General features: G+C 38.7%; 1 protein-coding gene across 6 annotated transcripts in view; it reads left to right on the forward strand.

Annotated features, from left to right (window-relative positions):
* The window catches only part of WDR7 (WD repeat domain 7), a 346,125-nt gene that overhangs the window by 270,316 nt on the left and 48,688 nt on the right, over positions 1-27,121 (forward strand). For all 6 annotated transcript variants that reach the window (XM_007055311.4, XM_043547548.1, XM_043547547.1 and 3 more), the window contains 4 exons: positions 3,180-3,297; positions 6,051-6,200; positions 7,253-7,335; positions 18,914-19,013. In XM_007055311.4, coding sequence (XP_007055373.2) covers positions 3,180-3,297; positions 6,051-6,200; positions 7,253-7,335; positions 18,914-19,013 — 451 coding nt within the window. The remainder of the gene's footprint in view (positions 1-3,179; positions 3,298-6,050; positions 6,201-7,252; positions 7,336-18,913; positions 19,014-27,121) is intronic.

The raw sequence follows: 27,121 nt of genomic DNA on the forward strand, positions 1-27,121 counted from the left end.
ATATTGATGAAGTAAAAGAAGATGAGGTAAATAAAAATGATAAGCAAGATTTTATGTATTTTTATTGAATCTAATGCTTATCCCTTATCCATGTATTGCTGCTACATAGTTTGAAAGTGGCTCAGATAGCTCACTTGTCAGAGAAAGCTTTAATCGATACTTGGCTGGTCTTTGCATACTTTTTCATATGTAAACAACAAGAGTGTGCAATCCTGTTATATCATAGATTTACCACACACAAAAATCTAAAATAAGAAAAAAGAAAAGGAGTACTTGTGGCACCTTAGAGACTAACCAATTTATTTGAGCATAAGCTTTCGTGAGCTACATGCATCCGATGAAGTGAACTGTAGCTCACGAAAGCTTATGCTCAAATAAATTGGTTAGTCTCTAAGGTGCCACAAGTACTCCTTTTCTTTTTGCGAATACAGACTAACACGGCTGTTACTCTGAAACCTAAAATAAGAAAAACTTCATTACGTTACAATCAAAGTTGCTAAGTGCAGTTCAAGAGGAGCTTTGTACCACTGAGCACACATTTTTTCTGGAGAATAAAAAAAATGGAAATACTAAGAATATGAAACAATTTTGACACCAGTCTTGGCACCCACTTCCTGCACAAAACATGAGAGAGAACTCTCAATAACTAAAGCACCTACTTTTACAGATGAAAAAATAGTTCCAATAATTTTTTAAACCCACTAAAATATTCCTGAAGCTAGGGCATACACTTAGTGGTGTGGAATAAAGGTTTAAATGGCACTCATGTGTATTTGTGGCTTTGTCACTTATAAGTAATTGGCCATCCCAAACTCATGCCAACAGCTTTTATACCACACTTCATTAGCATATATTCCATATAAAACATGAGCAGAGGAGAGAATTAAACAGTATAGATTTTTTTTAAATCTTATTTTTATAGGAAATATTTGACCTAAGCATAGTTCAAGAAGAGATATCTTCTCTTCATTGAGAAAATAACATTTCACATTGTATCCTTTTTTTCCCTTTTGCGCACACATTCTCTTGTTAGGCTGTTGAGAGGTATACTTCATTCCTTCCTTCCCTGTCTCCGAAAATGTACATTTGCTCCAAGCCCCCTTCCCAGTTATACTTATTTAAAGACCAGAATTGAGAAACATCTGATCTGGTCCCGGAACATTTTTAACTGTGCTATAAATACCCCTTTGGAGAATTAGAAACCGTTCCCTCTTTTAGCCTGGCATATCAGAAGATATCAAACATTAACATCATGATTCAGACATTATTGGGATGGGGCCAAACAAGTTGATAGACTAAGTTACATATTTTTGGAGCTTGAACAAAGGTATTGATGCTTTCTTTCCTGTCTTTTTGAGGCTTGTGCCGTTGGACTCTACATAGGCTTTGCAGTAGAGTAATACAAAACATGTTATACTACTGTTTTTTAAAAAACAAGTCTTAAAATTCTTAACATTTCTAAATGTGTGCCTTTTGTAAGATGTGACGTGAATAAAATATAAGATGATGTGAAAGTTAATGGAATTGTTTGGGATGATCTTCGGCATTCTCTCATTTGCAGTCAGAGCGAATAGCAATAATAGCCATATCCTGCCCTCTAATAAGGCATCTTCGTGCCACTCCAGCAGTATGTAGGGGATGAAAGGGACATGGCTGGGATGTTACTGTACCGAGAGATTCTCTGCTATGAAACAGCTCCACAGAGGACAGTTGTGGCTTTATATAGTTTAGAGTAATCTTGAGGCCGCTCTAACTTACACTGAAGGCTGAACTGGCCCCCAGCAACCCCAGAGATCAGAAAAGCACAACGCTGGATGACAGCTACCTTTACCACCTCACCAATCAGCTGCACTGAGTGGAGTTCCGGCACAGTTACAATCCGACCCAGAGTATCTAAATGTGTGTATGTTATGTTAAGGATTTAGAAAGGAGTTTTTTTGTTGATCAGTTATAATGACATTAGTTGTGTAAAATGATTGCAATTACAACTCAATTGCAGACTTTACTAATGTGAGTAATCTGATTGAAAGCAGTGTGACTGCTCACATTAGTGAGGACTGCAGGCTTTCCAAAGAGACACTCATAATTTTGTATTGCTTTTGTATTTGCCATGACTTAACATGACTTAACATATTGGGGGTGTCCTCAGCGATAAGTATTTAGAGTTAAATCATCTGTAATTTAAATTACAGATGAAGCTTGATAAAATTACTTAATTGGGCCTGGACAGACGTCAATTAATATATTTTTATCTCCTGTGCATCTCTTAAAGTACTAATGCATCTGAAATCACATTGCTAGAGGAGAAAGCTGTAGATTTCACCTCTTCTTATGTAACAAAAATCATCTGTTCTTCTCAATGTGCACTTAAATGACAGTTACTTTAATGAAAAATCATAGTTTTATTAACACTTAGCATTCCTATATATGTATAATGTAAATTAAGAACAACAGCTAAGATGTAGATTTTTAAGGCGGAGGAGTTGTTCTAAAAATCAGTGCCTCTTCACCAGCCAATCAGTGGTGCTCATTTGCATATGCTCTGAAAAAGCAATCTTGCCTTAAGTGTGTTGAACTTCTGCCATGCCTGTAATGTTCATAACTAGGGATTGCTGACAGGTGAGTCTAGCTGTGTCTTAGTAGCGCTTGCAGTATTTTAAAACAAAGTGATTCATTCAACACAGGAAACCAAATTGAATGAATTCAGTATTTTCAGTGCCTCTAGAAGCTCTTCCTTCTCCTCCCTCCAACTAGTTAAAAGTGCTTAGCTGAATTGAATAGTAATACTACAAAAGCTGTATTTTCAAGCTGCTTCTAAACTTTTGCTAAACAATAAAATATAAAAATACTTTGTATGACATTCTTTATTTGCTTTGTCCCAGGTTTTGTGATATGTATTCAGTACTACAGCTAGATAATTTGTTAACAAGGCCTTTTTAACACTTTGGACAGATGCACATACTGTTTTCAATCTTCATGGTTAATTATTCGATTTTGTATTTGATGCCAGAACACCCTGACTCCTAATCACTGCTCATTGTTGGAAGTCCATTATATTCTAACTGTTTGAGTGCTCCCGTTGACCTTGAACTGACATTATAAGCTGTGCCTAATCTTTTCACTCTATATTTCTAATGCCTCTTTTCTTTTTCCCCCCTCTTTGTCTGATCCCTGTTTAGCATCACAATGGGGCTGCCTCTGAGTCCAGCAGCTGACTCCGCCCGCTCTGCACGACATGCTCTCTCACTCATTGCCACTGCCAGACCACCCGCCTTCATAACAACTATAGCCAAGGAGGTGAGAAAAACCTCAGTGTTCACTGAGCTGCACTTTCAAAAGAATAATGATCTCAGCATGCAACAAAGTTTTTGGTTGGTTTTTATATTAATTCTTTTCAGCTCCAGTATTAGCAGACAGAAATAAAAAATAGTCAAATCTCCTTTACATCTGCCCCAAAATTTAGCTGTTTTGGGGAAACAAAATGGGTTATCATTTTTAAATATTTGGCTGTATGCAGCATTATGCAACAGTATCTTGATAACTGATACACCAGGTCACTTGATGAGTTGAAAATGGCTTAACCTGTTGTGTCCTGATGTACTGGGTGTATAACCTTCCAATTCACATATAGAGCAGTGGGCAAAATCCCAAAGGATTTACTAGGTTTTTTTCTTAGCCTTTACCTAGGCAATGCAAATACTGCATGATTCGGGACTGAATGGAAATTGAGCATTGCTTTTGGGATTTGGTCCAGCAGACATACGTTGTTGGATGAAAGAATTTGGTGTTTTAGGGACCAAATTCTGCTCTCATTTTTCTTGTTCTGTCACTCAGGCTACTCAGGTTCAGGGATTTTTCCTTTTCTCATTTCACTGTTGAGGAAGGGAGTCTAACAAGTGTTCCTTTGGGGGAAATAGGAAGGTGTTCTTGGGAGGGACATCACAGGTCTCCTTCCCAGACCATCATCCAACCCATCTTTGGTGATGGGTGTTTCTTCTGGGTCCTCCCCAATCCAGTCCTAGGTTCTTTGGGTGTAGCATCCCCTTTCTAGGATCCCCTTTCTACCCCAGTCATCCTCCCATCTCCTTGGTGCATCTGATTTTAGAAGCAGCTGCAGCCTTTGCAGGTCCTGCACCATGCTGATTATGTGTGAGTGTACCTAGACATGGGGTTGGCAAAAGAAGGCCAGCAAGGAGGTAGTCATTGAAGGGCCCCTAAATGTCCAGAATAACATTTGGCATTGTATATCATTTTTAAGTCCAAGACTGGCCATTTATTCACCCTGACCCTCCCATTTTGTGAAAGTGAGGATCAGTAAAGAAAGTGGACCAACATTTTAAAGACTGTATGTGGAATAATAATTAAAACACATTCAAAGGCTACATTCAAAAGCCACGGTCAGGCTGGAAGGGCATAGCAAGTGGGGTTCCACAGGGATCAGTTTTGGGTCCAGTTCGGTTCAGTATCTTCATCAATGATTTAGATAATGACATAGAGAGTACACTTATAATGTTTGTAGACAATACCAGGGTGGGAGGGGTTGCAAGTGCTTTGGAGGATAGAATTAAAACTCAAAATGAGCTGGACAAACTGGAGAAATGGTCTGAAGTAAATAGGATGAAATTCAAGAAGGACAATGCAAAGTATGCCACTTTGGAAGGAACAATCAGTTGCACACATACAAAATGGTAAATACCTGTCTAGGAAGGAGTACTACAGAAAGGGATATGAGGGTCATAGTAGATCACAAGCTAAATATGAGTCAACAGTGTAATACTGTTGCAAAAAAAGCAAACATCATTCTGGGATGTATTAGCAGGAGTGTTATAAGCATCCAATGAAGTGAGCTGTAGCTCACGAAAGCTTATGCTCAAATAAATTTGTTAGTCTCTAAGGTGCCGCAAAGTACTCCTTTTCTTTTTGCGAATACAGACTAACATGGCTGCTACTCTGAAGACAAGAGAAGTAATTCTTCCGCTCTACTCCGCTCTAATTAGGCCTCAACTAGAGTATTGTGTCCAGTTTTGGGCCCCACATTTCAGGAAAGGTGTGAACAAACTGGAGAGAGTCCAGAGAAGAGCGACAAAAATGACTAAAGGTCTAGAAAACATGACCTATGAGGGAAGATTGAAAAAATTGGGTTTGTTTAGTCTGGAAAAGAGAAGACTGAGAGGGGACATAATGGTTTTCAAGTATGTAAAAGGTTGTTACAAGGAGGAAGAAAAAAATGTGTTTTTCTTAACTCTGAAGTTAGGACAAAAAGCTTCCCGCTGTCAGGGTGGTTAAGCACTGGAATTAATTGCCCAGGGAGGTTGTGGAATCTCCATCATTGGAGATTTTTAAGAGCAGGTTAGACAAACACCTGTCAGGGATGGTCTAGGTAATACTTAGTCCTGCCATGAGTGCAGGGGACTGGACTAGATGACCTCTCGAGGTCCCTTGCAATTCTATGATTCAAATGAGTTCTGCAAAATACAGATGTTCTTAATGTAATATTTTAGTCCAAATGTTGAACATTTGTCCTTAAATCTCAAACAAAAACTGTTTCTTTTCTGTATATTTCACAAATGATATTTCTGGATTGGTCATCAGATGTCTTTATTCCTAGTGAATGATGTGGAAAAATGTCATTTTGCATAATTAATATGTAATTTGTAATTCCTCTGGTTTCTTCCCTCAGCCTAGTGACAGTACCTCAGTCTTCATCCATGCCTCAGTCTTAGACGGTGGGCTAATTACTCCACTGTGCCAGCCAAATCAAAGGTGCAGTCACAGAGTTAGGTGTAATTAGCAAACAGAAATAATCACCACCCTTGCCTCTTTACTTAACCTCCTTATTGGCTTTATGTACACATTGAAGAAGAGGTGTGACAAGGTAGAACTGCAGTAGCCCATATGAACACTTAGAGTCCTCTGACTGCTGCTAGAGACCGTAGACATGTTGAAACCTGATCTGGTATTAAGAAACTAACATGGAAAGCTCATGCTAAGTATAGTTGAAACATATGTGGACAGCAGTAGTTAAATATATAATCCTATTCCTTTTGTAGGTGCATAGACACACTGCGCTGGCAGCAAACACTCAGTCTCAACAGAATATTCACACTACAGCTCTTGCTCGGGCTAAAGGAGAGATCCTAAGAGTCATCGAAATACTAATAGATAAAATGCCCACAGATGTTGTGGATCTTCTTGTAGAGGTAAGAATATGCTGTAATATCTGTATATCATAGTTTTTAATAAATCAATGAATAATACATTGCACGTAAACGCAATTGGAAATTGTAAAGTGCCATCTACCTTTACAGCACCATGGAACATACGTTATTTTTTAAAATAACACATCTGAGGCCACAAGACTCTGTCCCTGTCTCAAAGGGCTTAAAAACTGAGCAGAAAACAGATATACAAATGACTAGGTAAGGTGCAACAAAAGCGAGATCAGTGAGCAGTGATGTTTAGCACACCTTGTTCTAATTTTTTTCCTTTATCTGTTTTTAGGTAAACTATTTTTTAAGGGGAGTACTTGGGCTGAGAAGTAATGTATTTTCAGGAGGCCTTTGAAAATGGTTAAGTGGTTGCATTGAAGACAGGGTTGCAGAGAGGGTTTCTGACATGAGGGCTACATAAAAGGATGTATGGAGATGGACAAAATGGAATAGTTTAATCCTGTAGCTTGGGCAAAATGAAGGGGCCAAGGGTTGAAAAGACCAGAGCAGAGAGTTGGGTAGGACTTAATTGGTAAGGACAAGCTAGCAAAATAATTTGTTGGCAATTTGGATGTGGTTGTAACAGCAGCATTTTGAATGGACTGAAGAGGGATGTTGAAAGTTTTCTCTTTCGGATGCATATTCATTAAGGCTGAAGGAGGTTGTTAAAGAATCCACCATACCGTGTGATTTGCTTAACTTTGGTGTTCCTGTTCACATTCCCTCTTAATATAACTAGCACAAAATGTGGTGTTCCTTCTCAGGCCTTCACTAGAAGACACTTGCCTGTGTTTATAGCTTTGTAAAATGTGTACTGTTACTGTGAATGAGAATTTGCAGCAATTCCCAGTACCATTGTCATTGCAAATTCCAATATGTTGCAGTGCAGTCAGATTTGTTTGTGCAAATAACACTTTATACTAAGGTACCAAAAATATAATTAAATGCAAGATCTAGAAAACTCTATAACTGTTCAGAATTTAACTTTTGTTATGAACAATAAAATCAAATATTGTTATACAATTGTAACTTTTGTTTCCAAGGTTATGGACATCCTCATGTACTGCCTTGAAGGATCCTTGGTCAAAAAAAAGGGACTTCAGGAATGCTTTCCAGCCATCTGCAGGTAAAAGCATTGAAGGAAATGATTTGTGATAAATATATTATCTTCCTATAGTTTACATATAGCCATAACATTTACACCTTAAAACTTCAGATTTACAGAGTATTCTAAGTACCGTAGAACCTCAAAGTTATGAATACAGGCGTTATGAACTGACCTGTTAACCACACACCTCATTTGGAACTGGAAGTACACAATCAAGCAGCAGCAGAGACCAAAAAAAAAAGGCAAATACAGTACAGTACTGTGTTCATAGAATTGGAAGGGACCTCAGGAGGTCATCTAGTCAACCCCCTGCTCAAAGCAGGACCAATCCCCCAGTTTTTGCCCCAGATCCCTAAATGGCCCCCTCAAGGATTGAACTCACAACCCTGAGTTTAGCAGGCCCATGCTCAAACCACTGAGTGATCCCTCCCTCTGAGGGATAAACTACACGTACATGTACTAAACTACTAAACGTAAATGTTAAACGTAAACTACTAAAAAAAAAAGAGAAAGCAGCCTTTTTCTTCTGCATAGTAAAGTTTCAGAGCTGAATTAAGTCAATGTTCAGTTGTAAACTTTTGAAAGAACCATAACATTTTGTTCAGAGTTATGAACAACCTCCGTTGCTGAGGTGTTTGTAACTCTTAGGTTCTACTGTGGTGTACAGTTTTTCTAATCCATATTACATCTGAAAAAGAGGAGGTAGGTCAGAAAATAGCAGTGTTATTGCTAACTATTGAAAATGCTTCTGTATAAAAGTCCACACATGGTACAATCCTGTTCATTTTTATGTTGGCAGTATCTCTTAAAACTTTTCCCTACAACCCCAACGTTGTATTATTTTCTCTATCATAAACCACAAAAAATGGTCAGGTTCTTTTCTTTCACTGTAGTTGAAACCACCACAGTTCGTTTCTTTTGTTTGGTAATAATAAGTCTGTACTTCTATAGCATCTTACACCCCTGGATTTTAAAGTGCTTTGTGTACCTCAGTTAATTAGTTATTAACCTCATTGTACACATGGGTAAACTGAGGCAAAGTGAAGTAATTTGTGAAAGGAATTCTGGCAATGATGGGAATAGAACACAGATCTTCTGAGGTTTAATCCAAGCCCTGTGGTTTAATCTGTTGTTGTTTGTATTATCATAACACCTAAGAACCCAGTCTTAGACCCAGGATCCCATTGTGCTAGGTGCTGTACAAACCCAGAACAAAAACAGTTCCTGCCCCAAAGTGTTTTCAATCTAAGTATAAGACAGGAGAAACAACAGATGGATACAGACAGACCAACAGAGGGGTGCAAGGAAGCAGTGAGGAAATATTGGTCAGCATGATAGGCAGTCTCAGAGCACCAGCAGCCTAACTGTTGTCAAGATTTTTGTGGGCATCATGACAAAGGAGAGTTTTACATGCTTCCTTTCCAGTCTAACACTGTACAATACTCCATAAAAGAGGTGATTTATCAGCACGTCTATTTATCCTCTCCCGAAGGGGGAAAATATCTGTAATACTTTTCCCTGAAAGTATTGGTGGATAATTGTATACCCACATTTAAAAACAAAGGACATATTTTAATTTAATAGTGTTTCTGCACAAACTTCATAGATGCTTATACAATTAAAAATAAAGCACGTTGCCTCAGGCACACCAGGAAGAGAGATGTATTTTTGGTGTAAAATGAAGGCTGCAACTATTTCAAAATAAGCAGTTAAAAAATAACACAGTGGTCTATCTTGGTCCAACTTGAGGATATTTAATCACAGTCTGTAGGAATGCTGAGGCCAGACTGCAGGCAGCACTGTCACAATTGAGGTCTTTGACCTATAACAGAATAAGTCTTCCATGGGTACTGAGGAACCAGCACTCATCAAGACACCCGCTTACGTACTTCCCTTTTGTGATATAACCATGTTCAGCAGCGTAGCGATGTGTGTTCTCATAACAGAATTTGGCCATATCACAGGTGTACTCCTCCTTTATAAGGACAGTTGAGCCTTACTCTTTGAGTGCTGTTGGACCATAAAGCCACCCTCACCAAGTATATGATTTTGAAAGCAAATGACCGTTCTTTTCTTGGAAAGAACCAGCTTTGATAAATCTAATAGCTGAAAATAAGGTGTAATTACAAAGAACCCGACATGGAAGTGCATCACTTTTATAAATACATATGGTATCGGTAGACCAACCTGAAGAGAGCATTGAGCAGAGTAATGTTCTACAGAATATGCATTTTCAAGACCTTCCATCCTAGTCTCTAGGGCAGGGGTGGGCAAACCTTTTGGCCCGAGGGCCACATCGGGGATACGAAACTGTATGGAGGGCCGGGTATGGAAGTCTGTGCCCCCCCAAACAGCCTGGCCCTCGCCCCCTCCCACTTCCCGCCCCCTGACTGTCCCCCTCAGAACCTCCAACCCATCCAGCCCCTCCTGCTCCTTGTCCCCTGACCACCCCCTCCTGGGACCCCGTGCCCCAAACCGCCCCCCCCGGGGTCCCATCCCCTATCCAACCCCCACTGCTCCCTGTCCCATGACTGCTCTGGCCTATCCACACACCTGCCCCCTGACAGGCCCCCCAGGACCCCCATAACCTATCCAACCCCCCCGTTCCCCGACTCCTGACTGCCCCAGAACCTCCACCCCATCCAACCGCCCCCTGCTCCCTGTCCCCTTATTGCCCCCTGAGACCCCCTACCCAACCCCGCCACCACTGCCCCCTTACCATGCCGCTCAGAGCGGCAGGAGCTCGCAGCCCATGGGCCGTAGTTTGCCCACCTCTGCTCTAGGGGCATAATACGGCTGTCCAATTGGAACAAGCAATATAACTGAGATAAGAAGAAACAGTCACTGAAAAACAACTGGGTTTAATAAAATCTGAGTTTGTGGTAATTACCACTCACTCTTCATACCTTTGAGGACAGATGAATGGGTGAAAAGGGATCTCTTCCTGCCATGTAGCTACTTTACACACTTCTGCCAGATAAGCAGGATCTGTACCTCTCTTTTGACCTGCCAAATCACTACCATCCTCATGATTGTGTTATTGCTGGACAAGGAGACCTTGATCACCTGGCTCCCAAATGCCTGTCCTCTCCTGTGTCTGCCAATCTGACCAGTTTCCCCCAGATGCCAGTAAATTGTGCTGCAAAGTGCCAGTTTTATCCTTCTCCTCAGTTGTTTTTAACAACTGTAAAGATGCAGTCAGGGTCCCTGATAGCTTTCTGATCCATTTGCAAAGGTTTTACTGCTCCCCCACTCGCATCTTTGGAAGAAGAACAGAATTTGGAAACACAGAACAAAAACTGACTTCAGAGGATACTTACTATGTGACAGACCTGCACTTGTTGCTAATTCATCTGTCAAGTAATGGAACATAAATGCTCTCATCTGATTGGTTTTTTAAAAATATTTTTAAGACTCTCTCTCACACTAGGTGTATAGGATTCAATTGAAATTAAATTCACAAATGTCAGTAGAACCCTGTTGCTGGTTTTAAAGCTGTCTCACGGTCTGTTGTATGTAAGCTGCTGAGAGAGTGTTAATATTTTTCTGCCATCGGAGATTGTTTTTTTGTTCCTTTGGTTTTTATAGAATTATCATATTATTTTAGCTAGTCAGGAACATGGTGGTTTTCTTTTTCTGTTCATCTTCGAATTGGAGGTGGTTTGACATTTGGGGAGTACAGAAAGGCACAAAGTGTAGGTAGGCTTCTAACTCCCACTGACATTCAGTTGAAGATAAATGCCTGTCATTTGTGTTTTTGAAAATCTCCCCTTTTGTTCTTAAAGTTTAATACTCACAGATAATAAAATGTGATTTATAATATGTGAGTATTTATAATATTCTTAGGCTATTATAAATATTCATATTATAACGTATTAACCATGTAAATTACAATATTTAATATGTCAGGGGTTGTATTTTAATGTAACAAGTTATAAAAAAAAACAACAGTTGCAAGAAAGGAACTATTATACCCTTGACAGGTATGTCATGAATAAAGATAATCTTCCTTCCTTCAGATGTTTTAAAAACTTTAGCTTGAAATGTAAATGCAAGGACAAGTGGGAATTAATGCAAGAAATCTCTCCATCCTTTTTGCATTTTTATAGTGGCACATTGTCTTTACATCTGGCTAAATTGCTAGCAATATCTCCTACTGTACATAGTTATGGCTATTGTAAAAATGATACAGTACTCTACTGAAGTCATCTTTCAGACCAGTGGAAATTTTCATATGATTTTAGCAAATCATTGAATCTCTGGAGAGAAGCCAAGTGGTAGCACTTTGGCTTAATCCTATTACTAATTCTTTTAATCTCCTAATGATCTCCCTGCTATACTGTATTAAATGTGCACACCTGTTGTGACTGAGTCTGTCACTTCAGCAGACAAAACAATATTATTAGGCATTTTTGGCTTTCCCTTCTCATACAGTAGTCTTTAAATACCATATCATGGCTATAACAACCAATCTCTGTCTGACATGTGTGTTGCTGTTTTCAAGCAAAGTCCTAGCTTGAGTAGTCTTGTAAAACCCATGACTTTAAACAACAGTATGCTTGTTCAAATACTGGATTATTATCTTTCCTTCAGTTTTTCTTCTGTCTTAGTGGCGTACAGATTTAGCAGTCATCTTATTAATGACTGTGATCCTGAATCCATCCAATCTGGCTGTGACGAGATGAATCTCTCACTAAACAACATATTTTACAATATTTGATTAGAGTTGATATCTAGTTTTCCCTTTGCTTCTGTCATGTTGTATATAGACTGATTTTTACCAATGCTCAACAGAATACCAGACAGAAATCATAAAAGTCCAAATAAAATAAAATACAGAAGTGCAGTGGGTTGACGGTAAAGTATGCATGAAATTTTGAAAATGCTCAAGATAAAGTTGAAGTCAGAAACGTTGTATGGCTCAGAAGATTTCCTAAGAATCACGTAGCCCTGATTCAGCAGCCTGCGAATAGTCCTATTGAGGTCAGTGGGATTGGGCATGTGTTTAGATACCTTGCTGAATCGAGACCTCAGGATGGAATTAACTGATGTTCAAATGTTGCTGTGTATTTGAAAACAGTTAGTCTGAATTTGAAACAACAAATGTTTCTTATTTTGCTTTTTACAGTGGAAGAATCTCACAGGAAGCAAATGTATTAGAGCTAGAACTTTATTTCATAGACTAAACAAAACAAGGACTTGAAACAAAATTTTAAAAACAGATACTTTCTGAGTTTCTTGTAGAATGCCAAGGAATTACAACTTAATAGGTGAAGGTGCTGTCACCGATGTTAATTCTTGGTCATCAGATCTCAGTGGAGGCCTGATTCTGTAAAAGGAAAGGAACAAAACTTTAAAATATGACTGAAGACTATCTGAAGTAAAGCCAGACCCCCTTGCAGCTAATTGCAAGACATTAAAATTCTAAATTAAGGTCTCTCAGATGTCCAGTGAATGTATGATAATAGAAGGGAAATGTATTACCTACACAATTAATATTTTTATGAATATTTAAGCTTCTACATTTTGTTACCCGCTGAGTCCAAAGAAAGATCTTAAAGTAAAAGCATTGCATTAGCAAAATAGTGTCTTCAGCTCCATCATATGCAGACAATATCTTATTCTAAATGTGTTCTGAAGAATGTGGTGAGCTGTTAGTCACACAGCCAGACTTATTTCTTACATCACTCTTCAATGGCTTCGGTATATAGGAAAGTAATTTAGAATCCAAATGGTGGTTATAATAGACCTCCCTTCCCTCCATAGTGAATAGGTACATTAGATTTATATAGGAGTTATTGCTAATTCTTCCCTCCTTCATATTGCTCCTCAAGATCCCTTTCTGCCATGCTGCCTACAAGAACTTATCAGCTAATAGTGGGATAGGTAAAAAGTCAGTGGGGATTGCTGATTCTTATTTTGTTTATTTATATTAACTCTGAAATGATTCAGACCACCAAGCTATATGTATAATTCACCTGTGTAAACTTATATACTTATTTCTGCTACCTTCTACCTCACTTCTCTCCTAATTTTTTTGTTTTGTTTTGTTTTGTTTATCTGTAACTCACTTGTTGCACCTTGCCTTAAATTGGCTTTCAGAGTGAGATACGACGTTTGCCTGTGTGACTGTGTAGTACCTAGGACAATAGGTTTCTTCATCCCAATGGGGGCCTTAGAGCACTACCACATTACAAATAATAACAAAAATAATTGTCAAATACTTGGACCATATTTTACTGTTATTACTTACACAGAGCTATAGATAGATATGGAATGGAATGACAAATACACAAAGATAAGAAATGGGCCCTAATTCTTAGTCTAAATTGTTACAATCTAATAAAATGTATCATATATTTTCAATATTCAGCCTGCACTCACTATAATATTTGGTTTAGATGCCACAACATATTTAGTAAATAACATACTGACCACACCAGTAATTTGATGGTGGTTTACAGTAATGTACACTAGTACATAACATCTTTTTACAGCAATTGAAAACATCTGACACGTAAGTACATGTATATTAAACATTTTCTGAGAAATAAGGAAGAAAAATATTTAGGATTTTTTCACTTGCCAGGAAATGTTTATTGTTAGAGAAAGGATGGTGTTTATTCCACTGTTATAAAACTACAGGCCATATTCAGTCCTGTTGTAAATGGGTACCTGAAGCCTATTTATGCCAGGGCTTAATATGACCCCTAGCAAGTACATTGTGAAAGTTACTGCATATTAAAGGAAACATACACTACGCTCTTCCATTCTGTGGAGTTGCTGGTCATTATAGCATATTAAGGCTAAACTCCACCAATAACATTACAGCTGTGTAATGTGACTGATGTGGGGCAGGGTGCAGTACCACCTGCTGTCCCTGGGGCACTCTTGGTAGGGCTGGAGCCTGGTTCTAGTGGCAGCCCCTGGTTCCCCATGGTGGAATTCTGTGTCAGTGACACACAGACTGCAGGCAGCAGAGGAAGGTGGCACTGAGCAGGGAATGCAAGCTTCTACAGGAGCAGGCCAACAGAGGCAGACTCTGCACATATTCCTTTGCTGCTTCTGCTCCTTCTTTTCCACTCCACGGAGATGGGGTGTTAGGTTAGGAGGAGGAAGTGTTCTGAGCCTGAGGAGGTTTTTTCTAAGCTCTGGCAGGTTGTATATCTCAGGGGTGTGCTGGATTGTATTGTGATCCTGGAAGTGTGTGGTGAGAGAGGGTTCTGTGCCATGGAGAAAGTAAGTAGCTAGAAAGAAGAAGGGTTATTAGCCTGGAGGATAGAGCGTTGCTTGTGTGAGGGGGTGTTCTGGGGTAGGTGAGGTTGCAGTGTCACAAGCCCTCATGATTTTATAGCAAGTCCCATGATATCTGGTGATTTCATAGAACTCCAGCTTCAGGAATCACTTGACTTATGTAAAAATCTAAGATTTCATTTTTTTAAAAATTTAAAGCAAGTTTCTGAGCTTCCCGGTTGTGGAGAGGTTCCACAACCAGAGGGCAAATAAAAAATCCCAATTTTATTATTTTTAAAATCTCATGGTTTTTAAGCCAATCTCATGGGTTTGGGCAGGGAGAGTTGGGGCCTTGACTCATGATTTTTGCATGCTTCAGTTTGGCAATACTCTGGTTGACTCGGAGGGAGCTGAGGTGGCTTGAGCTTGTTCTGAGTTGGGAGGGGAAGAGTTTGGGCTGGCAGGATTAAATGGAGTCAGATGGTGAATAAGGTTGTAGGTGAACTGACCGTGTGCATGGATAGGAATTGGAGTTGAAAAGTAGATTGGAGGGAGAGAAGTTGGGCCTAACAGAGAACAGTAAAGGGGCCACATTGCCCATGAACATCTGAATTTTTCATTCTGAAAAGGAGGGAGAGTTGTGGAGGAGGGAGTGTGTGTGCAGATTGCTACATGCAGCCCCACCTCTAATTTGGGGCATGTCTGCCACTGCTACTATAAAAGCATTATTTATTCAGTTTGACCAAAACTCCTCAGGTAATAAAATGAAGTGGATGCTGAGATGGAAGTTGTCCTTTTGCCCACCACAGCTTTTTCATGTACAATAATAGCCCAGTACTAAGAGCATAGATTCCACTAAGCTGCCAAGTGTGTGTATGGATACATCAACTGGATTTGCAGGAGTGGAATTGCTGTCGGATCTAAATTTAGATGTAGATTGGCTGCTTTGAAATCATTATCTGTTAGCTGAATTCTGCTGTTTGGAAGCTTAGAAAGTGTGATTCATAGGATTAAAAATATTTAACTGTGTATATATTTTTACAGAAAGGAAATATTCATCTCTTGCAAACTCTCTAAAAGGGAGAAACATGTTAAATAGATATTACAGCCAACAGATGAAAACATGGTATTGTTAAGAAAAAAATTGAGAAGGCTAATGTGGTAGTAAAAAAACAAATTAAAAGTAAAGAAAAAGTAAAATAGTCAAGAACTGAATGCTAATGGACTAGAATTGGTTTGGGGGGCTTTGGTTTTTTTATTTTTTATTTAAAGGTGAAAACAAAAATGTCTATTTTCCAAGGAGGTTTTTGCGTTTAAAAAAAAATAACAAAAACAAAATTTTATTATGCAGACTGATTCTCCTTGTCAAGGAAGAAAGCTGACTCAGCTGTCTCTGTCTAAATGGGCACTTAAAAAATCCAGGAAGGAAATGAATGCTGTCTGCTTTGGTCCAGCAGTTTGTGATGTTCTCATTTCTTAAAAAAATCTGCTGCCAACATGTGGATTGTACCCAGGCAGTGGAGCATCAGAACTAATGAGGGATAAAGGAATTTGTATTAAAATCCCTTCCTTTCCCCCCACAAATGTTCACCTGGAGTTATCAGATACCACTTTTTTCTTTGGTTGGTTTTAGTACCTATTTTTCTGCGAGAATAAATATAAAGTCTTGAGTTTACTGATTGTATGAAACAGTTTTACAAAATTCCTGAGGCAACTACTTTATTAAGCCTGGCAAGTAAAATTTGACATGGCTGATGTGAAATGTGGGTATGAGTTTAGTTAAGTGGTCCCCTGCCTTATTCACTGAATTTCATTCAACCTACATATCTTATATCAAGTTCATATTCTTTAGTCCTTGAGGACATCTATTTGCCCATAGCATTATCAGTTACCTCACCCAAAATACTCATTCTTCCCTCTGCATGGCTCCTGGTTGCAGTCTTTACATGTGGCTAGGCCCATGTTTCCAACACCTTTTTTTACCCTTAATGAGGAGTGATAAGAAGACAGAATAATTTCAATGCTGGCCTTAACTGATGGATCTGAAAGCCCAGAAATCAAAGAGATTGACCAGGCTGGTGCCAGGGAAGGGGAATAAGAGGCTTAGTATTGAGGCTGGAAACATGCTGATGGATCTTGGGGATGGAGTGTTCTGTACTGACAGAGCACAGGACATAAGTTAAGGTAGGGGATAACAGTCTTAGCAGCTTTTTATGCTCTCATGTGATATGTCCTTGACTGTGCACGTCCTTTTAATAGCACTAGTGCATGGATGGAGGAGCAGTGGTGGGCAGAAGTTGTGGGAAGATAGGGCCTCAGAATTTTATACTAAGTTATTGACCTCAGCATAGTGTCCCAAGAGGATGGACAACCATGTGGATGGTGCAGGCAGACAAGGCCAGATTGTGACCTTCTCTTTCCTGAGTCGCAGCAGATGCTGGGGCCAATCTTGTGAATCTGGCCCTAACTTTATGCACTTACTCCTTTAAAACAGAGACCCAAAAGTATAATCCATACTCTTCATTCCTTTCAAGCCCTTTAACCTATTATCCTGTATCAAAATTAACCATCCACTTTTTTACAGCCCATTATGTGCTCTTTTTCTTCCTGACTACCATTTTGCACCGTAGGAATGAGTGCATGATTGTTGTATTTGTATAGATGATGCAGCACTCTAAGTTCTTCAAGAAGAAAGGTGATGTATCAGTGTAAGATTTTGTTAGTGGTGGTGTTTAAAGCCATATATATGGTCAGCACCATATTTTTACAGCATGACTCTAGCAGTCTCACGTAGAACCTGCTTGAGTGAGATTTAACTCTCAAGAATATAATAGTGGGCACTTTTACTTTTTTAAGATCTGATTTGTGTTTTATCAGAAAGGTATTCTGAAGTTCCAAAGGGCTTGACTTTGGAATAAGGAGATTGGCATTGTGTGTCATGTTGGAGATGTAATAATGGTCTGACTTTGAAAGTGACTTTGTGTTTTAAAGTAATGCTATGCTCATGCACTGCATAAAGTATCATGTGACATTAAGAAATACAACATACTTCTCAATTCTTCCTCAGCTGGAAGAATATTATTGCCCTTAATACCTATTGTTGTTCATAGCGTCTTATGTAAATATACTGTCATTACTTCGGCGGTTTTTTCCTTATCTTTTTTTAATGATCCTGTGTAACTGAGTGGCCTCTTCCCAGGCGTCCCTTGCCTCAGTTTCCCTTTTGAGTTTCCAGAAACTCTATGGAAGTATGTTCTCAAGTCCATTAATATAACTTATTAACCAAACATAGTGCAAAAGTCCCAGAGCATAGTCCATATTACCCCAGTACAAGGAGTCCTTAAAATCACATATCCTCTTCTCCATTTACATAACACATACTTGGTTCCAATGTCTTCTGCCGTACCCAAACTCCCTGCAAATCCTCTTTCATCCCTCTACCAGAACAGCCACCCTAGCCCTCCTTCCTGGGTCAACCCCACTCTTCCCAGCAGGATCTCCCTCAGCCTCTCAACTCAGACCCTCACTTAGGCCTCAGCTCTGCAGCAAAGAAACACCAGTGAGTAAACACCTCTGCTGCTCCCCCTTCTTTCAGACCACTCTGATCCTTGGCTCCAGCTTAAAGCCAGCAGGCATCTCCCTCTGCTGCTCTTCCTGCCATCAGCGCTCTCCAGCTTTCGGGGGGAGGGTAGAGGAGAACACCAACAAGAAAACCCCTTGCACACCTGCCTTCAGCCCTTTCCCAGGAATCTCTCTTTGGCAACTCACATCTCCTGCTCTGTCTCCTAACTCACTCAGTCTGCTCTGACATACTGGATCTCACCTGGTTTCCTATAGCCCCTTAGGTGCTACCCTGCCTCTTAATTGGGCCATCTTGGAACATGTGGACTGAAACCGGAGAGCTGCGCCCAGTTTCATTTAATGGGCAGCAACCCCCCCCCCCCCCCCATTACATCCTGTCTTTCCTTTCTGATGGTCAAGCAGACATGTTTTGGTACTGTTCAGTGCAGAAAGGTTCTTATTTAACCATTCTGTATCTGAGTTGTCAGTCTGTTACTTTATTATAACAAAATTCACATTTATTCAAATATCTTATAACGCCTCTGCGTGCTGTTACCTAACTTGATAAACAAGTCTCATAAGTCCTGAGATATAAAACGTCTGGCTAGAGTGGTGCATTATTTTATTAGGAGTCAGTTGGGGTTTTTTTCTAAATGAAAAGTATGTTGGAGACTAGTAACCAAAAGATAGCTTAATAAAATCTCCTCACTAATATTAAGCACTAATATTAATGACCAGTTAACTTTCACATCATGAAAGCAGGTCAGATCTCACCTGTTCCTTGTTATAATGTTCAATGCAGGTTCTACATGGTCAGCTATTATGAGCGGAGTCACAGAATAGCAGTTGGAGCTCGCCATGGTTCAGTGGCCCTCTACGACATCCGGACTGGAAAATGTCAGGTAAATAAATCATTGTGACTTTCTCCCCACAGCATGTGGAAGTTATTGAAAGGAAAGAGAGACTAGCTCTGCGTCAGTTGACATGCTGAGCTGCTGGAACATTATGGAGAATGCTAAGGGGATCAATAGTTTAATGAAGGACTCAAAGTATATAGAGCCCTACTGTCTTCATTCACTGTGACTGAATGGCTGCCATAGATGGGTTAATAACAGAAACCCCAAATAAGGTGTTACTTGTGACAAACTCCTCTGAAATAAATCTCTTGTATTTGAATTATGATTTTATATTTGTCTGATTTTCAGTATGAAGAAAATGTACTGGTTATTTTTTTCTACCGTTCTCCTTTACAAAATGTGCCTATATTTCAAATATATTAACTTTTCTGGTATTAAACAAAATGTGTAGTTAGATGAGCAAGATAATGTCAACCCAAAACAATGGGTTGCACAGTCAGATTATGGTTCAGGGTAAATTTTTCAGTCTTTATATTGGAATGATGAGGACTTAGTTGAATATTAATTTGTAGTTGATAATTTTTTCATAAAATTTAAGTGTTAATTTTCTCTCTTATTATTGGTAATATGATAAAACCGTGGTAGAATTCCAAAAGCTTTTAGATTAAATGTAAACTAATTATTTTAACTAGGGCTGTCAATTAATCACAGTTAACACAAGCGATTAACGCAAAATAAATTAGCTAGATTAAAAAAATTAGTCATGATTAATCACAGTTTTAATCCCACTGTTAAACAATAATATAATATCAAGTTAAATTTATTATAAATATTTTGGATGCTTTTCTACATTTTCAGATATATTGATTTCAATTACAACATAGGATACAAAGTGTACAGTGCTCACTTTATACTATTATTTTTATTACAAATATTTGCACTATAAAAAAGACAAAAGAAATAGTATTTTTCAGTTCACCTCATACAAGTACTGTAGTGCAATCTCTATCATGAAAGTACAGTTTACAAATGTAGATTTTTTTTTACATAAGTGCTCTCAGAAACAAAACAATGTAAGACTTCAGTGCCTAAAGTCCACTCAGTCCTATTTCTTGTTCAGCCAATCGCTCAGACAAAGAAGTTTGTTTACATTTATGGGAGAAAATGCTGCCCGCTTCTTATTTACAATGTCACCTGCAAGTGAGAACAGGCATTTGCATGGAAATGGTGTAGCCGGCGTTGCAAAGTATTTATGTGCCAGATATGCTAAACATTCATATGCCCCTTCATGCTTCGACTTGTAGATTTTTTTTATCTTTTTTATAGTGCAAATATTTGTAATCAAAAATAATTATTAGGGCTGTCAATCACAGTTAATGCATGCAATTAACTCAAAACAAATTAACACATTGTTTTTTAATGAGTGTTAATCAGTGTGCCGTGCTCAGGGGAGGCACCACTGCTTGTCTCTGGGGCAGGGGTGCCCCTCCTCCTGCTGCCCTGCCCCACTGCTTCTTCCATCTCCTCTCCCCCCTACCCATGGAGCCACCCCCTGGCCAAGCTGCTCCGGACTGGGAGCCTGCCTCCTGTCTGCTGTGCAGAACGGGGGTGGGGGGCTGATGTTGTGGTGTTTTCCCTCCCCTCGCCCATGTACCCGGTCACTGCTGAGCTGGGGTCGGGGAACCGGGGGAGCCTATCTGCTGTTGGCTTAGGAGTGAATGCTGCCGACAGCAGCTGCTGCTGGCTGAAAAAGCATTCAGGCTCCTGAGTGCGGTGCTTAAAGAGACAGCGGTGCCCCAACACACATGCGCGCATGCACACACACTTCCCCCAACACCAAAAATATTTAAATAAATGGTATTCTGTATTGTTTAACAGTGCAATTAAAACTGCGATTAATCACAACTATTTTTTAAATCTCGCAATTAATTATGATTACTTTTTTAAATCATTTGACAGCCCTAATTTTAACTACCTTTTGTTTTGTGGTTTTTATTTGCTCTTCTAATTCTGTGTATAAATATAATGCTGCTTGTAGTTTCCAGATAGACAGCCGCAGAGACTGAAATCCTCTGTTTATTTATAGAACAGGAAAACTGCAAAGACAATGGTACATATCCTCATGCTTCCTCACCTCTTACCTGGAAGGACTAGGAGTAAGAGGGTAGTTCAATGTCCGATCCCAGCATCTGATCCTTGACTTCTCAGCTGAGATTACTAGCAAGGCTGTCATTTGTGGTAGTATTTATTATGTGAACATCTGTCCATTGGGAATTGGTTTGAGATCACCAAATTTCTTTTACAAACAGCCATATGATGGTAACAGACTTTATCAGCTGGCAACCTAGAGGTGAAAGCCTCCATTTCCTATTTCTGATCCCGGGAGCCATCAGCCCCTTTACATATCCTGTTTGGCTTAAATATTGAATCAGTTCCATAAGACTTGCAAAGCTTTAGTAACATACAAATCAGACCGACAGTTGACATTTTTAAAGTGATTTGTTTGTAATATCACCTGAAAGCTAAAGAAATCACTAGCTCTGATTATGTAAATCTCCTGGCCTTTATGGAAGGCTAGCCTGGATTTTAATCATTGATTGTGTTCCATCACTACGAACTGTGAGTTATTTTCAACCCTGTTATCACATGAACAGCCTTGACACATCAAACCATGGGGGGCTGTTTGATCCGGATAATATTATTTCTTGCCTATAGAAGCTGTCCCATTCTGCAGTTTTCAGACCCTAGCTGTGGCCTACCTTCTCACTGCAAAGGCATAGTCAGTTACTTCCCTTTTTCTCAAAATATGTTTTCTTGACCCTCTTTGCCAAGCATGCTATGAACATTGCATCACTTTCCGCTCCAATCATTCAGCAATCAAGGTCATAGTAAGGCTTTGTATTGAGCATCTCTGTCCATTCCGAAACTCATCATGACATCTTTGCTGTATTCTTGATCTCACTGGAAGCTGGAAGTGAAAAACCCAAAATAACCTCTTAGTCTGGGTCTCTCATATACTTTTTATGCTAATTTTAAGTATTTAACCATCCACTTCAGTATAACTCTGTTGTGCCTGTATATTCCCATTTAAGGAAAATGACAACGTACCCAATTCTTTAATTTAGCTATTACATTTGTCCTACACTTTGAATTCTTAAATTTTCAACTTTATATTCATTTACTAAAATGACTCTTGGATAAACACATGGGTATCTTTATTTCTGAAGTAACTCTAATTTTGGCAAGTATGTCCCCACAATAGGATTTCCAAAATATTCTATCAAATGTCTTATCTACTGGTCTAAAATAGTTAAAAAGCATCAGAGCTGTTGATAGACAAGCTAATTAAGTGCTTACAGCTACATGTATGCGTGTGGTTGCATCTGCAGTTAAAATCTTCCCTCTGGATTGGTTTGCCCTTGGTTTGGCAGACATGCAAACGTATCTTATCTTGCTGATATCTCTCCTCCCCACCCCCCCCACCCCCCGCATTCTTTTAAAATGCATTCTATATAATAACCATTGGGTATGTTGAAAGAGATTGTCTCTGGCTAATGTTTGCAAGTCATTTATCCAGAAACGCCCTGTTTTCATTTTTAATTGAGATTTTATTGTATTAGATTACTGGAACCTAATCCTGATTTGTTTCAATAAATGGTTTGAAGAATACTATAGTTAATTGGACGTTTTAGTGGAATATTTAAGACCACCTGTTTCCTTACTGTCCTTCAGACTCTAAACAAATCATGTGAAGGGGCAGATAATTTTGGTTGCCAGGGAAGGGCATCCAGAGTAATTAAATATTACCATTTGCAGTTTTAATTTTTTTAAAAAAATACCATGTCATAATATCAGAAAATTTTTTGTCACAAATATGAGAAATGATTAGGGGGAAAAACAAAAGCCATCAGTTGACTTTAGGCTTCATGTTCAGAATCTGATCTTTTGAGGTGCTCCTCACCCCATGACCCCTATGGGAAGGTGCTTAACATTCATGGAATCAGAACCCTCCATTTCTTAATATAGATAATTTTATTACAGCTAGAAAGAGCCTTCTGTGATGGGGCAGAAGAGGAGAAAAGAAGTGGGGCAACAGGAGATAGGTTAGCTTACCGAAGAGCAGAGGGGATTTTTATAGGCTTTGACTGGCTCTACCAATATCAATGGATATTTTGCTATTGATTTATGCATTTGGGATTTCATCCATCTCCATCTTGTTCTATAGAAGCCAAGGTAGAATAATCAGATATTTGTATCTGCTTTTGTAATATAAGTATAGAAAGCAAAAGAAAGAGGCCCATGTAAATAGCTAAGGCAACTTCAGCGGGCTTCAGAATAGGTTACTAAAGAGCAGCTACAATATCATTGACAAAACATCAGAAGGCCGGTATTGATAAGCTATGTAGAAAGTTCAGTACACTTTCTGAACTTCAGTGTTTGTGAAATTGCAGAATAGATTTGTATCTCTAAAGAGACACTTCTCTTTTCCATGCAATGTATTTGTAGCCATGTCGGTCCCAGGATGTTAGAAAGACAAGTTGAGCGAGGTACTATCTTTTATTGGACGAACTTCTGTTGGTGAGAGAGACAAGAGAGAGCTTTGTGTGGCTTAAAAGCTTGTCTCTCTCACCAACAGAAGTTGGTCCAATAAAAGATATTCCGTCACCCAACTTCTCTTTTGTTAAGTTTCACACAGAGCTGAAGTTAGAGCTAGTGGTAATACTTTAGCAGTCCTCACACCTCTCTTTGGCTATCTGGGTACAAATTTTCAAATTTGGGTGCTCAAAATCTGGCACTTAAATCCATGTCTACACATTTAAATAAGTAACTTAGTTTTCCCATTGAATTTAGTAGGAGCTCTGGGTGCTTAGTACCTGTTAATTAGGTCATGTAACTATAAGCACTCAGTTTGAAAATGTTAGTGTTGTTATTGTTATAGAGCTTCCTGGATTGCCATATGTGAAACTGCACAGAGAGGAAGCTATGTTCTTACTGCAAATGTCAGTTCATTTGATTATATATATGCTAATACAGGCCCTTTCTATAAATAGTGCTGAGTTTCAAGAAAGAGTTCTAGATTGTTCAGTTTAACAAACAATGTTTTTCTAATCATTATTTAATAACTTAGTATGCTGGGTAGCTTGCTAGCTGCTGTTCTTGAGGAAAACACACAAACAGATGACATGGCGCTCCACCTGTTCTTAAGGTTCCCATGGAAAATCTCAACCTCTTGTTGGTGGGAGATGGATTAGCAGACTGTCTGGATAAGCATATATACAGAATTCACATATGCAGGAAAGAAGAAATTTAATGTTTTTCAAAATTGTTGTTTGAAAAACATCCTCTTTATTACAATCCAGAATGTATTTATAAACAGACCATGTTTATGTGTTGACTAAAATACACATATGTGTTTCTGTACTAATATCATTTGGAGTGCAGTTCCTGTGGTTGATTAATCCGATTGTATGCTACATTTTCCAGCAGACCACAGTATATTTCTGCTAACAGCACTGGGGTGGATTTTCAAAGTCTCAAATGGCAATAAGGCTCCCAACTTCCATTGAATCTCAATAGTAGTTAGTAAAAAGAAAAGGAGTACTTGTGGCACCTTAGAGACTAACCAGTTTATTTGAGCATGAGCTTTCGTGAGCTACAGCTCACTTCATCGGATGCATAGCATATCGTGGAAACTGAAACTCCTTTTCTTTTTACGAATACAGACTAACACGGCTGTTACTCTGAAAATAGTAGTTAGGCATCTAACTGCCATCTGTGCCTTTGAAAATCTCGTCAACTTTGTGTAATTCCGTACTTTGGTTAATATTCGGTATCACATGTCAGTTCAAAAGGAATAAGATACGAATATTTAATAATACGAATATTTACAAATCATAGCACACGCTGTAAAACTTCCAAATGCAGTGTTACGGTGCTTGCTGTGAATGCCTATTACACTTACGTGAAAATATTCTCATTACCCATGAAGCCATTGAAAAATTCACATTTTTGCTGGTTTTGCAAACATTAATCTATTCTACATCAGATTTCCATCTTTTTCACAGAATAAATTCCCTTTCTGACAGGATACAAATATAAATCTGGCTTTGGTAAACTTTGTAGGTCCAAACTCAAAGAATATTTTGGGGAGATCAAGTGACTAAATATTTTGGGGAGATCAAGTGACTAAAATGAAGCTCAGTTAAACTGTGATAGCTGCTGGGAGCTGCTTGCACAACAGGTATTTAATGTACATCTACAGACACTAAGTGGGGACCACCCCTTCTGTGGAGACGTTGGCAGAGGGAGGCCAAAAAACTCTGTGAGGCTCACGACATCCTCTGTAGTGGGGGATAAGGTAGCTGTGCAGAGGATAAAAGGAAAGATTCCCTAATCCCACTGGAGGAGTGAAAGAGGGTAATCCTTGATCTGCTGAGGCAGTAGTCATCTTGCATATGCTTCATGAGGCTTTCACTGGTTTCTGTTCCCTTGACAGTCTGGCTACTGAAGAAGCCCATTTCATAATTCTCTTGTGTAGGAATGGCTATGGAGGGGACTCTGCATGAGTTAATGTTGCTTCTCACTCCCAGATTTCCACATAGATACCTGATGGCTGAAGAGTAAATGCTGATCTCTTGATTCATCCATTCCTACCCCTAAAGTCCTGTGGAGGAAGACTCACCATGGGGTCCATGGGGTCCCAGAAGAGCTGGAGTGGATACTGCTGCACTCCTCCCTTTCCAGATTGTCACAGGGAATTCCACTCAGATTAGGTCCACTCCTCCTTTGTTAGCAGTGGGAGCAATTCCATCTGGGTGATTTTATTAGGCAGTATAATTTACAAACATGGAAAAAAGCCTTTAATGATGTTGTAACAAGCTGTGTTCCAAAGAATACTGTTCAAAGTTTCAGACTCTGTTATAGCAGAGCTCCAAGTACAAGTTTCATTTGGTGTATTTACTGTTGGTTTCCTGTAGTTAGTTAAAAGAACCTTATAGAGTGGAGACATTAGCTATTACAGTTCCTCTTTTTCTCTCTCAGCAGCAGCATCCTAGGATACAGTATGTCAGAGCAGAATTGATTTTGGAAATCTGGATCTTTATAAGAGAGAAAAATATCAGAAGCCCTCATAAAAATCTTTGCGTGCATTTTCTTTTTTTTATCTTTGTGGTGTTGGTAATGAATGAGGCATAAAGAAAACAGTAGCACTTTACTCTGCACTTTAAAATATTTATCGACGATTAAAATAAAACTGTAAATGCTGTCATCCCTTCATATGCAGTTATACTAGAGCAAGCACTCTTCTAATGCCCTGTTTGTAGTAACATATGTATATTGTGGCTTTTTAATTTACTGAAATTGCATTTAAGATTTAGCACAAAAGTGTGGTATTTTTTCATACGCTTTGTAATATAGTTGGTAATTGTGCTCAGCAACAGAACAAGATGCTGTTCTTTGTATATATTCTGCTAGATGCAGTTATTAGGTTTCTGTGAAATAGGGTGTTGTTAATGGTCAGGATTTTATTGTCTGGTTAAGGAAACACGGAGGCACGTCAACTTTGAATGATCAGAAACAATTATTTTGTATGTATTCATTTTTCCTTCCAGCATATTTTTAGTTAGGGTTTGAGAAAGTTGGTTGTTCGCAGAGAAATTACATCTAGTGATTAATACAATGATGGATGTGGAGAACCACCTTTTTCTTAAGAAATAATAAAAGAACATTTATTTGTGATGGGTTTTTTACTTAAAATTTTGCAATATTAGTGTCACACATTTAACTAAGTGTCATTTATAAAAACTACCTGTAAAATATTGCCTCATAGTACCAATAATCTGCATTAAAATATTATCCTTTTTCTTTCTAATAATTAGTTATTTTGTATCATACATAAATGTATTAATTTAATAAAAAAATTTCCTGTGCATTACTTTTAAAAACATTTGGTTACAACATTTAAAATATTAAATGGTAGATCCTAAATTTATAAAACCTGATGCATTTCAGCCATATACCTAGAATTTAGAAGTGTTATGCATTTCAAGTGTCTATCTATAAAACACTTATTGCTTTTAGAAAGCAGTCAGCATCCCTATTGTATTACATCATAAGTATTCCAAATACACACCACTTTCTCTCTGCTAGTCATT

Source organism: Chelonia mydas, chromosome 5 (genome assembly GCF_015237465.2).
Source record: "Chelonia mydas isolate rCheMyd1 chromosome 5, rCheMyd1.pri.v2, whole genome shotgun sequence".
NCBI classification, from domain to species: Eukaryota; Metazoa; Chordata; order Testudines; family Cheloniidae; genus Chelonia; species Chelonia mydas.